The sequence below is a fragment of the Erythrolamprus reginae genome, chromosome 1 (genome assembly GCF_031021105.1).
Source record: "Erythrolamprus reginae isolate rEryReg1 chromosome 1, rEryReg1.hap1, whole genome shotgun sequence".
In the NCBI taxonomy this organism is placed as follows: domain Eukaryota; kingdom Metazoa; phylum Chordata; class Lepidosauria; order Squamata; family Dipsadidae; genus Erythrolamprus; species Erythrolamprus reginae.
The window spans coordinates 191851901-191864880 of NC_091950.1; the positions used below are offsets into that span (position 1 = coordinate 191851901).

A 12980-nucleotide genomic window follows, 5' to 3' on the forward strand; every position below is an offset into this window, starting at 1 on the left:
TACGACTTTTCATGTCTCAGTTAAGTGAATCACTGCAGTTGTTAACATAGTAACAGGAGTCATGAGATTTCCTTTCGTGACAAGCAAAGTCAATGGGGAAACCAGATTCACTTAACAACCGTGTTACTATTTTAAGAACTGCAGTGATTCGTTTAACAAATGAGGGGAGAAAAGTCATAAAGTGGAGCAAACTCACTTAACAAACATAAATTTTTGGTTCAATTGTGGCCATACATTGAGGACTACCTGTACAATAGTGACCAAGAGGCTAAAGAAAATACGTAACAGGCTATTCATTTATTTGCTCTCCTACAATACAACAAAAACGTTGTTGGAAATACCATATATGTGGGACTAGCATGGCCTTTCTCTTCTCAAGATTATTTCCAGCACCCCTGTCAATGACCTGCAGCCTTATTGTCAGAGGGCAGCACAATGTGCTAGAATGCTAGAACCCTACAATTTAGCTTTCAAGGAAAGTCACATTCAGAATATTTTGTCCAAGAGTTCCAGGAACTGGCTTCAAAAGCACAGCCTGCTTCTCTCAAAGGTCACTTAAAATCATAATCCATTTCTGTCAGATTTTTAGTCAATTTCCCACCGAAACACAATTTCTTCTAGGTTTCTATGAACTGCAGCCACAATCTCCAAATACATTTAACTTTGCTAAGCTGTCCTAATCAACTGATTGCAAAAGAAGGCTTTCTCTTAAGATACAATTGTAGCTGCCCCACAACGCCACTTTCTGTATCATACACACGTCTTAAACTTCTGTAATCAGCATCCACCAGGTGCCGTATCGCATTCAGCACACCCCATTCAGTCAATACAGACATCCCCAAACACACAGAGGCTGGTTTTGTCAAATGTTTTATTGAGTGTAGACATCTGGAGTACTGTAAAACATGCATTATCTGTAGATTCTAAAAGGAGCACGCCACATTGTCCTCACTGTCAAACATGTCAGGCTTGGCATATATGATGGAGATTAATGAAGTATCAAGAGAGTAATATGATTCCTGGAAAGCTCCTGCAATTTGGAGTAGTCTTAATCACTTGAAATGCAGAGCTGTTCACATTTAAGTGAACTTGTACATTCACTGGAGGTGTCATGATTTAATTCAAAGCAAACACCAGGGATTTGATATTGGGTGTGTGTGTTTCTTTATTGTTAGAAATACACTTTCCATCTTTCCCGTCCCCACAGGATATCCCTATCTAAATAAAAACTCATATGCTTTTTTAAGTAATAGAATTTAATTCTGAATAATGAACAGATTGAATAGTTATTTTTTCTTCGGCTGCTGAGGTGTGTTAAACTTAAAGAAGATAATATCACCATCTTCAACGACGTAATTTCGGCCTTGTTGTCTATATTTTCCAGCAGCCTAGGGAGACATAGAAAAACAAATGATGGTATTAAAAGTGTGTTTGTATAAAGAGCCAATAACACTTATTTTTAAGAACAGTATGTGCTTTTAGTACAATTCATAAATTTAAAATTTGGTAACTTTAAACTTCTTGATCTGAGCAAAATTGGATTGGCATAAATAATCACTATTTATTCAGTGCCACAAAATTAATTTGTACAAGTAAATGGTAACTAGGATTCTGCACATCCAATACATTGATGGGTATGATTTAATATTAAAAGACAAACATAGAGAAGAGGTATTTTTGTAATCACCTCCCCCAAATTTTTAAAAGTTCAAAAATCTTCTTATTGAATAAAGGAGCCACCATAGTTTTGCATTCTTAATATACTATGCTAGCCAGACTGCACCAGTTTTGGGAGGCTGCAATTAAGAAGAACATTTAAGGAATGTTCAGCATGTCATAAAAATATTGATTAAGTTTGGCCAAAAGGAGGCAAGACTCTAGGTATCTGAAAGACTGTTTTATAGGTCAGAAACATTCAGGGAATGAGACAAAACAATAAAGAATGGGTTTAAATTACACAGAAGCAGATTTGGGTAGCCATTGGGAAAAATGTTCTAGCTGCAATAGCTGCAATGGAATACAGTGTTCCCTCGATTTTCGCGGGGGACGCGTTCCAAGACCGCCCGCGAAAGTTGAATTTCCGCGAAGTAGAGATGCGGAAGTAAATACACTATTTTTGGCTATGAACAGTAACACAAGCCTTCCCTTAACACTTTAAACCCCTAAACTGCAATTTCTCATTCCCTTAGCAACCATTTAGATTATTACTCAACAGGGTTATTTATTAAAGTTTATTAAAAAAAATATTTATTAAAGGCAGACGAAAGATATGGGGGGAAAACCGCAAAGTATTTTTTAATTAATATTTTTGAAAAACCGTGGTATAGCCGTTTCGCGAAGTTCGAACCCGTGAAAATCGAGGGACCACTGTATACCATAATGGAAGTTGGTGATCACTTCTTTATGGGACAAATTTAATAGAGGCTGGGTCTGTCTGGGATGTTGTACTAGTGGATTCCTGCAATGGACAGTGGGTTGGAGGGATAATCGCTCAGAACCCTTCCAATATTTACATTTTATATTCTAAGACCCAAAACTGTGTAGTATGAGAATAACAAAATTTAAGAAAACATTTTTTTCCTCTCTCCATCAATCTAGCTCTATACAATATAGTAACCATAAACACTCTTCATTTCCTAAATATGCACATTTATGTCAATCGCAGTAGCTGGGTTCAGAGAACTATGATAGGAACTACAAGAGAAAATCGATGTAGTGTGTTCTGTGATATACTTGTAAATGTGACTGTAAAGTACACCAAAAAGAAAGAAAGAAAGTAAAAAATGCTGCATTATATACTGTAAACACCAGCGAGCCATAAAAGGATTCTGAGAATTAGCTTGTCCATTTATTTATTTATTTATTTAATTTATTTATTTCATTCATTCATTCATTCATTCATTTGATTTGTATGCCATGTTACATAAATGGAAGATGTCCTATAGATATCAAGTAATTTTTGTCATAAAATCTTTTTATTTCACCAAGTCTGAAATAATCTGTCATATAGTAAAAATGTGTATCTTTGCTATTTCACAATCCAAGGTAGAAAAGAAAAATATACTGGTTAAAATCACTCCCCTAGCCTCACCTAAACGATACATCATCCCAATGAAGCCAATGATCCTTATCTTTATTCAACTTTCTAGTACTCAAAACAACTGAATGAATAGCAAGAACCAGAAAGTGAAAAATGACAGCATTTTTCACACCATTTTCACACCATTTCACACCATTTAGAAAAAATATACTCATTATTTCTTAGAAGTTAATACAGGACCAATTTCAGAGAAAACAGGAACCAGGCAGATTCAAATAAGGATAGAATGCAAAGCTGTGTAATTAACTATATTTGTTTATTTATTTATTTATTTATTTATTTATTCATTCATTCATTCAATTTTTATGCCGCCCTTCTCCTTAGACTCAGGGCGGCTTACAACATGTTAGCAATAGCACTTTTTAATAGAGCCAGCGTATTGCCCCCACAATCCGGGTCCTCATTTTACCCACCTCGGAAGGATGGAAGGCTGAATCAACCTTGAGCCGGTGATGAGATTTGAACCTTTGACCTTCAGATCTACAGTCAGCTTCAGTGGCCTGCAGTACTGCACTCTACCTGCTGCGCCACCCCGGCTCTTACTATTATATTATTATTATTATTATTATTATTATTATTATTATTATTATTATTATTATTACTGTTGTAGTAGTAGTAGTAGTAGTAGTAGTTGTTATTATTATTATTATTTGTTCACTTGATTGCAGAAGCACTGCAATCAATACTTAAGTGCACATATAGCACCTCTCTGCTATTCTTTGAGGCATCCAACCTTTAAAAAGTTTTTTCTACATAAATTACCAACCTTAAACTCTTAAAGCAGCCACAACTTTCTCAGGTTTGTGCAAAGGCCAAAAAATGTAAAATTGCTTTAAAGAAAAGCAGGGTGTTCATACAAATTCTGAAGCATTCCTTCCAAATCATTTGTGGAGTTGTGTACAGCCCTATTCTCCACAAAAAGTAGCAACAGGAAGAAGGCAACGAACATCTACAATTCAATTTTCAAAGGCACTTTTAAGATAATTTATGGGAAAGACATTGATTATGTAATTTATTAAGCAGCTAGGATAGATGTGGTATTACTGGCATTTAGAGTGTATTTTTAACAACAGTACCTTTTCAATATCAGCTCTTTCCCATACAACAGTGAATATATTATGAGAATAGCCTGACATGTTCTCCCATTGTATCTTGAGTACACCTTAAGCTTCACTGGATTTCTTTTCATTTATATAATTAAATCACAATGGATTGCAGTATTGCAATATAACTGTTAACGTGTATGATTTCCAGAATGTGTTTTAATATTCATCTTTTCTGCCACTTTAGCATTACCCTTGGGGACTTCCTTGAATGTTTCACCCAAGGTTTCTTACAGATTTTCAGGATTGTGTTGCTTCATTCTTTAGCACATTCATTGGCTTTCTTTTCCTTCCCTCATTTCTGACATCATTTGCATTTCAAACCATAGGATGTTTAAAATGGGCCATCTCAACGTTTCTGAGATGGCAGCCTGGCCCAGCTCCTGCCCCAAGGAATGTGCAGGTGGATGTGGGGGAGACATCCACATGCCGCGGGCCTGTTTTGCTCCCGATGGAATCTGCCGATGAAGCCTCCTCTGACCAAGGAAGCATGAGTGACAGGGAAGAGGGGAGTTTGGCAGACAGCTCAGGAGGAGATCAATCATCTGTATCATCCTTGGATTCTGAACAAGAATTAATGACACATCCACGCATGCGTAGAGTGATGCATAGGAGACCAACAACTGAAGGATTATTACAAGAGAAAATGAGGCCACCTGTGGTTAGGTGGGGCTCCAGTAATTAGGGCTGCTGCTATAAATAGCACCATGTGGGTTTGGCTGTTGTGAAAGAGTATCTGATCGCAGTTCTTCAGAAATCGTGTGTTGCTGTTTTCTGGACTTTGTTGATTTTTCACGCCTTTGAAACCAAAGCAGAGCAACGTGTGTGTGTATGTGTGTGTGTGTGTGTGTGTGTGTGACTTCGTTGGAAGAAGAACGGGTGTGAAGTTTCTTCACAGCTGCTAGCTAAGTAGTTAATGACTGCTTAAGGGAACTTGTACAGACTACCCGGTTGTTTTGGGACCAGTGCTCTTTGCAATACAAAAAGAGTGGTTAGTTTATTTTGAATTTTATGATAAAGAACATTGGTTTGAATTTTCAAACGTGTGTGTGTCTGAAATTTGTACCCTTGAATTTTCGGGAGGCTCCTACCAGAGAGCACGGCAGAACAGCAGCCAGTGGGAAAAGGTAGTTTAGTCTGGAGGAAGTAAGACCTTTGCATAAGTGGCCCAGGTAAGGAGGTAACATATTCACAGCGATCCATGCTCTACGATGCCAATCCTTTTCTTCTTTTATACGCGGTTAAAAGGAGGGGGCAAGAGAAAGGAATAACTGCTGCCATCTTTGACAATTTAGTACTCTTCCAAATTCTGAGTGGTATAATCTCAATACGCCTGGCAGCTGAGGACAGCTGAATGAGTGGAAGGAGCGAAGAGTAAAACAGAAAGGCAGTGGCCACTGGATTTTGTATGCATCCAGCTTTGGAACTAAGTTGCAGGCCAGCAAATGGTATCAATTCTGTGGCAGAAAGACTGGGTGATACTTGCTTAATGTGCCGCATTCTCAGAATAGTCTGTTTCATTCATTCAAAGTGGCCAAATGCATTGTTTCCACAAAGTGGGCATAATCGCTTTTAATTAAATACATTCTGACATAGTACTACAATATTATGTATTTTAGCTACCAGTTCACAATTAATTAAAAGAGACTGTGTTCCTTTAAATTCCCTAGACGCCATTTAATCCATTTTCACTGCTATCAGAAACACTGGCTGGGAAAAAAAAATCAATACCCATTTGTGAATCTTGAGTATGTATTAAATAAGACACGTCTAACCAGTTCATTTGCACTTGAAAGCAGCCATCTGTAGAAGCCAGCTTTGCCTAAGCAGATATGATTGCTAATAATGTGATGTCCCTGTAGACTACAAAGCCCACACAGAGCTATTCAGTATATAGTTCACAGCACTGGCATTAAATTAGTTATGCCCTACTAGGGTTAACACACATATAAAATGAAGTTTAAAATTATCTGCTTTAAACACAGAGAGTAGCCATAGCTGTCTCATCAAACCTGGAAATTCCAAAAAGTAGCTTAGGAGTATAAATAAAATAACTAGTGACTTATACTGCTTATATTATTAATTGGTTCCAAGAAACAGCCTATGCAATGGTTCAGCTTTTCTAAATCCATAATTGCTTAGAACTCTGTATTTTTATGAAAAGTAAGGTGCTGTATTTTTACATATCGGCTTCAATATTACAATACCCAGGTTGTATAAAATCAAAGCATTTATATGAAATACAGTATATAAATGTTTGATTAGCACAATAGAGCTTTTTCAGAATATGATATTCATATCTCACTGAATGTCTGTTCTTGGTATTATGTATGATTTAAGATATAAATGAGCTATTTCTCCTAAAGGGGGAAAAAAACCCAAGATTTGGTTATTGTTTATTTGTTTCTTCTTCCCAAGAAAGAATGCATGCCAGCACAAACCAACTAGGAGATTCCTCCCCCTCCTCCCTCTCTCTCTCATTCTCTCCCTCTTTCTCTCTCACACACACACCCCTCTTTGCACAGCACACTTCGCGGGGTTCAAACAGACCTATTAAAACCCTGCTGCTCAATACAATCTCCTTTAGCGATACAGCTGAGAATAACCTACATTTGAAATTGCATTATTGCATACTATACAAGCTATCAAGTAGAAGACAATAAGATACAATTTTGAAAAAAAACCCCTTTTAATGCATTTCGGCAGCACGCTCTGAATATTGGACTATGTTAAATTTAACTCCTTTTTCATTTTTTTTACAATGCTATGAAACAAAAAGGCAGCACGATGGCTGGCTAAGGACTAAATTCCTGCTTCTTCAGATTTCCAACACCCGGAAATCCCAAGGTTCTTTGGAAAAAAAGAGGAACCCCAATTTCAGTTCAGGCTATGAGATCCTCTCTTGCCAGATTTAACGCAAATCTAAATCTGACTGAGCTGGCTGTGATCTAAGATGTTGTAGGGCACATCTCTGGGCATCTAATCTGCCTCTGCCCTCTAGTGTTTAGAAATAAGATCAAACTCCCTACCTTCATTAAATCAAAGCCCCCATCCATCTATTGGAATAAAACCGTTTCATTAATTTCTGAAGCACTGACAATAAAACCACAACTCGATGATTACAGTCAGAAAATCCTGATACTGTTCTAAGATAAATATATGATTTTAACAGGAGATAACATTTTCTTAAATCTATAAATAGGTGAATAATTTTACAATTAGGTGTACAACAAAGCATTTTCTTCAAATATTTGTTATTTTGTTATGCACCCCCACCCCAAAAAACAGGCTCATTTTTTTTTTTAAAAAAAAAGAAAGAATGGCTGCTATGTGTTATATTTCTGAAATAATCTAAAAATGGAATATCGTTCTTTCATATAATTATCTTTAATCAGTACAGCCAGCAGTGCTAGACAGTAACACCGCCAACATAAAATTTTAATTTTGTGCTGGCTCATAATTGCTCCCATTTGTACAATAATTGTTATACCTTAAAACAGCATTTTCCAGGACATCTGTATTCTTTGCCAAAATGTAAAGCAACAATAGATTTGATCTCTATTATTAGAACTGACTGTCAGATGCACTTTCAGTGAGTGAAGCCTTGAAATAAAACAGATTGGGAAAGGAAAGGAAAGCTTACCTTGACAGCCACTTCTGAACCTCCTTCTTTAAAATCTTCAAATTTCATTACTTCAGCCATAATGAATCCCTTTTCAAAATCAGTATGAATCTTTCCAGCTGCCTGAGGAGCCTTGGTCCCTTTCTGTCAAACCAAGAGAAAATTTAACTGCGTTTAGGAAAATCGATGGTACAACAGAGATGTCTATATTGTGCAATGTTTTCAATACCTTCCGAAAATTAGTTTCAAATCAGTTAAAAGGTCAAGAAATTAAACGATTAATTTTTAATACTGATGGATGTTTCTACATGAAATAAACAAGTATTAAATAATGTCAACCTATTTTATTCCCACACATACCAACAACTGTATTGATTTTGGATATAGTGTATTTGAATAGAAATCTAATCTTCACAGTAAAAAAAGAAATAAGCAAACACAGTAACTTTTAAAACTGTACAGGTTTAGTCAGGTACATTTTTAAATAATTTCTGTAGAATTCAATAAACACGACCCACTCTAAATCCCCCAAACAGATATATATATATATATATATGTACATAATATGTACATAATAATATATATATAGTATGTACAACAAAAGCTGCAGCAAATGCATGTTTGAAAGACATTAAATTGCATATTTACCAAACAATGCAATAACCATAAACAATCCACAACCACTTATATACGTGCAAATGATTTAGACCCATTTAACTGATGAAGAATGCATTACAATTGCTTCCTGGGCTGATCTGTATGAGCCTCTGTTCTCTGCACACACAGTCACGGAAAGGGATTTGAGAAATAAGGGTGACCTAAAGGCTGCCTAACAAACCATGTTAAAGTGCTAAGAAGTCTGACATTGCAAAGCACAGTTTTTATAATAAAAGATGTATTGGGTTAATATGGCTACTCACTGATGCTTCTCTGACAAAATACCCCAGCACATTAAATCAAAGATACTTACAATCCGTCTTAAGATAAACCAGCTTTCAGATTCCTAGGGAGGGAAAGAACCTGCTCCTGAGTGCAGAAAGATCTTTGAAGTCACTATTCTGAGCTCAACCCAAGCGTGATAGGAAACTAAACATACTTTCAAAAATTCAGCACACTGTTGAAGGGGCTAGGCATCTGGAGTGTTCTTTTAAAATGAACCTGACAGAAGATTGCATAGACTGAAATAAATTATTCTGAGACTATATAAAAGCAGTACCAATAATATCATGTATGGCTGAAATAATTGAAGCAAGAACAGATTAAGACAGAAAAGGTTGTGTTTGCTATCTTGAAAAAATTGATAAGAGTTTCATTATTGCCTGCACGGTCACTGTCATTACATGCATCTGAAAAGAAAAATATTCGCTTCCATATTAAAATATATTTACATTCAAAAGCGAACCATTATACAGCTCAGCTTTTACAGTCCACTGGGAATAAATTAGCTACTCTGACTGTAATCAGTCTACATCAAAATAGTTTTTAGGCATATGCAGGGGCTGGTTATAGTGCACACACTATTACCATTGAAATAAACTACTCCTAAACCTTCAGGTCTTTATACCAGTGTGTGTGTGTGTGTGTGTATTGCGAAAGAAAGAAAAAAGCAGAACCACGTGCCTGTAAGGAGCATAATCATGTTATACTGCTTTTATAGCTGAAAATGTAGCCCAAGCAAAGAAAGAGGGGTGGAGGGGAGAAGAGATCTTCCTGCAACCCAAACAAACTTAGCAAATACAAAATGAAAACCAACATCAATTTCATTGCAGACAAACCCAGTCACACAGATTAAGCAAGTACAATACTGGTACGTCTTATCTCTGACCACAGGAGGAGGGTAGACAGATTCTACAGGATGAAGAAATTCAGACTATGTAATAGGCAGAATCAATTGTTACCTGCCTCAATCAATGCAGCTCCACTTTCACTGTTCAGCAGCTCACAAATAATTAAAGTTATCCTGGACAAAAACCCTCATCTGTAATGACTAGCTAACCGCCACCATGACAAACTTCAAAGTCAGTGATATCAATCTGAATTCAATAGTGTGGAACTGGGCAGAGCTGATGAATAAGTATGAATCTTACCCTGATGGTCCATGCACGCACTTCATCGGGGCCTGCAGTGAAAAAGTATTCTAGCTGGAGTGCTGCATAGCCAGCCTTAATGATCTTTGGTAAAGCACTAAAAGAAAATGAAACAAGGCTGTTCAACTTATACACAAGAAGGGTGGTGGTGGTGGTGGGGAAGACATTGAATGTCTCAGGCATATCCCCCCTCCACACATTTTTTTTGGAAGGAATATTGCTGAACCTTCCATCTCATTAGTGCTTGTATGCATATTGGTAATTGCAAGAGCCTCTTTCTGGGAAAGAGAGAAGTGTATGAAATGCAAGCCCAGGAATCATAGGCTGTCAGACTTTCAACACTGTCAGACTTTCTACTAAATCTGCACTTCTATTCTACTAGTTTTTCTCATCATTCCTTTCACCCATTTCCTCCCATGTTGACTGTATGACTGTAACTTGTTGCGTATATCCTAAGATTTTTATTAATATTGCTTCTTCATTGCTTATGTGACCCCTATGACAATCATTAAGTGTTGTACCACATGATTCTTGACAAATGTATATTTTATTTTATGTACGCTGAGAGCATATGCACCAAGACAAATTCCTTGTGTGTCCAATCACACTTGGCCAATAAAAATTATATTCTATTCTATTCTAATCTTGGAAAATGCAGAAAGGATAATTTCAGATTTCACAAGCGTTCTTTTTCGGGAACTCTCTGTTTTGAGATCACCGTTGGTTGTTTTTTTTTTTTACCAACTTAAAATATTGAAATAACCCACTGCTGCTTCTCAGAGGATGCAACTGCAACAGTTAAAAAAAAACCCAGCATTTTTCTTTTCAGCCACCTTCTGGTTGAGGATGACCATAGAAATGGGAAATCGTTTCTTGGGGGGAGGGGATATATATATATATATATATTTATATATACAACTAATATCTATGTTATAATTAAAACACTGTACTGAGATGACAGATGACAGTTAAAAACTTAATTTCAAATAAATCTTTTCACTCTGTCTCATGGTAAAGAAAGGAGAAGATTCCCTCTTTATAATGGTAATTACTCTGTCATTTATTATTCTATCAGCGCAAGCAATTAAATTACTGCAAGGAAATAGTTGATAATAAAGTGTAGGGAAAATGAATGCTAATTAACCTTTGTGTCATGTTCTCTTCCAGATACTTCTGCTTCTCTTCAGCACTCATTTCTTGCAACTTGAGTTCCAAGGCCCCACTAAAAGGAATGACCAAGGCACCTGGGTCTTGCTTGTCCACCCACTCTTTAATTTTTATCAACCTGCAGACAAAAAAGGGCACAACATTATCTTGTAGTGCATGCATGACTGTACCACATTCATTATGATCAGGTAGACATACATATTCATAAGACTTGCACGGTTTTATGATGCCATTTTTTTGTGTATTGCTTTCCAAGGTCAAGGCATTAACAGTCAGCAATTGCTTCAGGTGTACTCCATTAATATTTTACTGTTATCTTGCTTTTATTCTCGCACATTATAAACGGTGTGAAACATGAATAGATTTTTAAATGGGCTTAAAATTAGGCTGGGGTTTAAAAATGAACACACATTAAAGAGGTCAGCTTGAAATACACTTGGGAGAGTTTTCACACTTTGGGTTCCTTTCCTTTACCCAAAGCGAAACTTTTCTAAATACTATTTACATTTGGGGGGGACGGGGGACGGACGACCCAAAAAGGCTACTTTTGATAATTGTATTTTTATTACAGAAACAGAGAAACAGTAAGAATTAACTGGTGCATTATCAAACAAATCAACATTTGCATTCTGTCACATTATACAGTTGCTAACAAATTCCAGGTCACAAGATTCTCCTACAATTGCCTACCCATCTATTTATTTTTATGTAGCAAATCTCTTTTAAAAATACTTCCAAAACAGTCCCATGCATCAAAGAATTATTCCCAAATATTCTCATTTTAGCAATTTGTAAGTAACAACAACACATACAATATTACCTGTAGTGAGTAGACTTGACATGGTTTGAGCTTGCAACAAAACGTTGCAGTGCGTAAACTACTGAGGATCCAACAAGCTAATAATATCTCCTTCCAAGTTACTCTCTTCCATTTTGTCACTCTGGGGCTACTAAATCTGGGCTGCAAATACGTAGACCAGGGGTGTCAAACTTGCCAAACACAGGCCATATGCGTCATGCGTTGGCCCTGTCTTTCGTAAACTACTCAAGACTCACTTATACTGTCAGGCATGGGGGAGTTCAGATATTTCTTCCCCCTAGGCCATTACAAGTTATCCATGGTATGTTTGTATGTATGTTTGGTTTTATAATAAGGGTTTTTAGTTGTTTTATTATTGGATTGTTACATGCTGTTTTTATCATTGTTGTTAGCCGCCCCGAGTCTACCGAGAGGGGCGGCATACAAATCCAATAAGTAAGTAAGTAAGTAAGTAAGTAAGTAAGTAAGTAAGTAAGTAAGTAAGTAAGTAAGTAAGTAAGTAAGTAAATGCCCACCACCATTTTTTTAAGGAGAAAAAAGTGCTATGTCACATGACAGCTGGACCTCAGTTTGGCACCCCTGATCGAGACAACCAATACATAAATAAAACCCTACTTGTTTCCCGCACCCTCTTGTTTCTATTGTCCTTTTTAACAATTCGTACATAGCCACTTGCTTTTGAACATATTCAGCCCATACTGGGATGATTTGGGGAGCATTTTTTTCTTACGCTACATCTGACATAGTATCTCACTATGGTTACACAACACCTGAAGAATGAGTAAACTGGAATATTTTAAAGGAGCATTAGTAAATAGGAGTATTTTAAAGAAACAGGGTATGTCTACACATTTTGCAAAATCTTTTCAAACATCAAAATATTATTTTCTATGGTTATGTTCTCATATGGCAAGAGTAAACAAAAACAGTCAAGATCAGCACATTACAGCATACATAGACAAGTTAATATTCAGAAACATATTTGTGTACAATTTTTGTTTACTAGTAGTTTTTAAGTTTTTTTAAAATGGTGGCACACAATTAGTCTTAAACACACTTCATTCTTCTCCAAACAAAGACA

At 36.4% G+C, this 12980-nt stretch overlaps 1 protein-coding gene across 3 annotated transcripts in view; it reads right to left on the reverse strand.

Moving 5' to 3' along the window:
• Window positions 1–854: 854 nt before the first annotated feature.
• OLA1 (Obg like ATPase 1) overlaps window positions 855–12980 on the reverse strand; it is a 119042-nt gene continuing 106916 nt past the window's right edge. For all 3 annotated transcript variants that reach the window (XM_070731776.1, XM_070731774.1, XM_070731775.1), the window contains exons 8-11: window positions 11057–11197; window positions 9913–10009; window positions 7847–7969; window positions 855–1388 (exon numbers count right to left, since the gene is read on the reverse strand). In XM_070731776.1, coding sequence (XP_070587877.1) covers window positions 1287–1388; window positions 7847–7969; window positions 9913–10009; window positions 11057–11197 — 463 coding nt within the window. In that variant the 3' untranslated portion in view covers window positions 855–1286. The remainder of the gene's footprint in view (window positions 1389–7846; window positions 7970–9912; window positions 10010–11056; window positions 11198–12980) is intronic.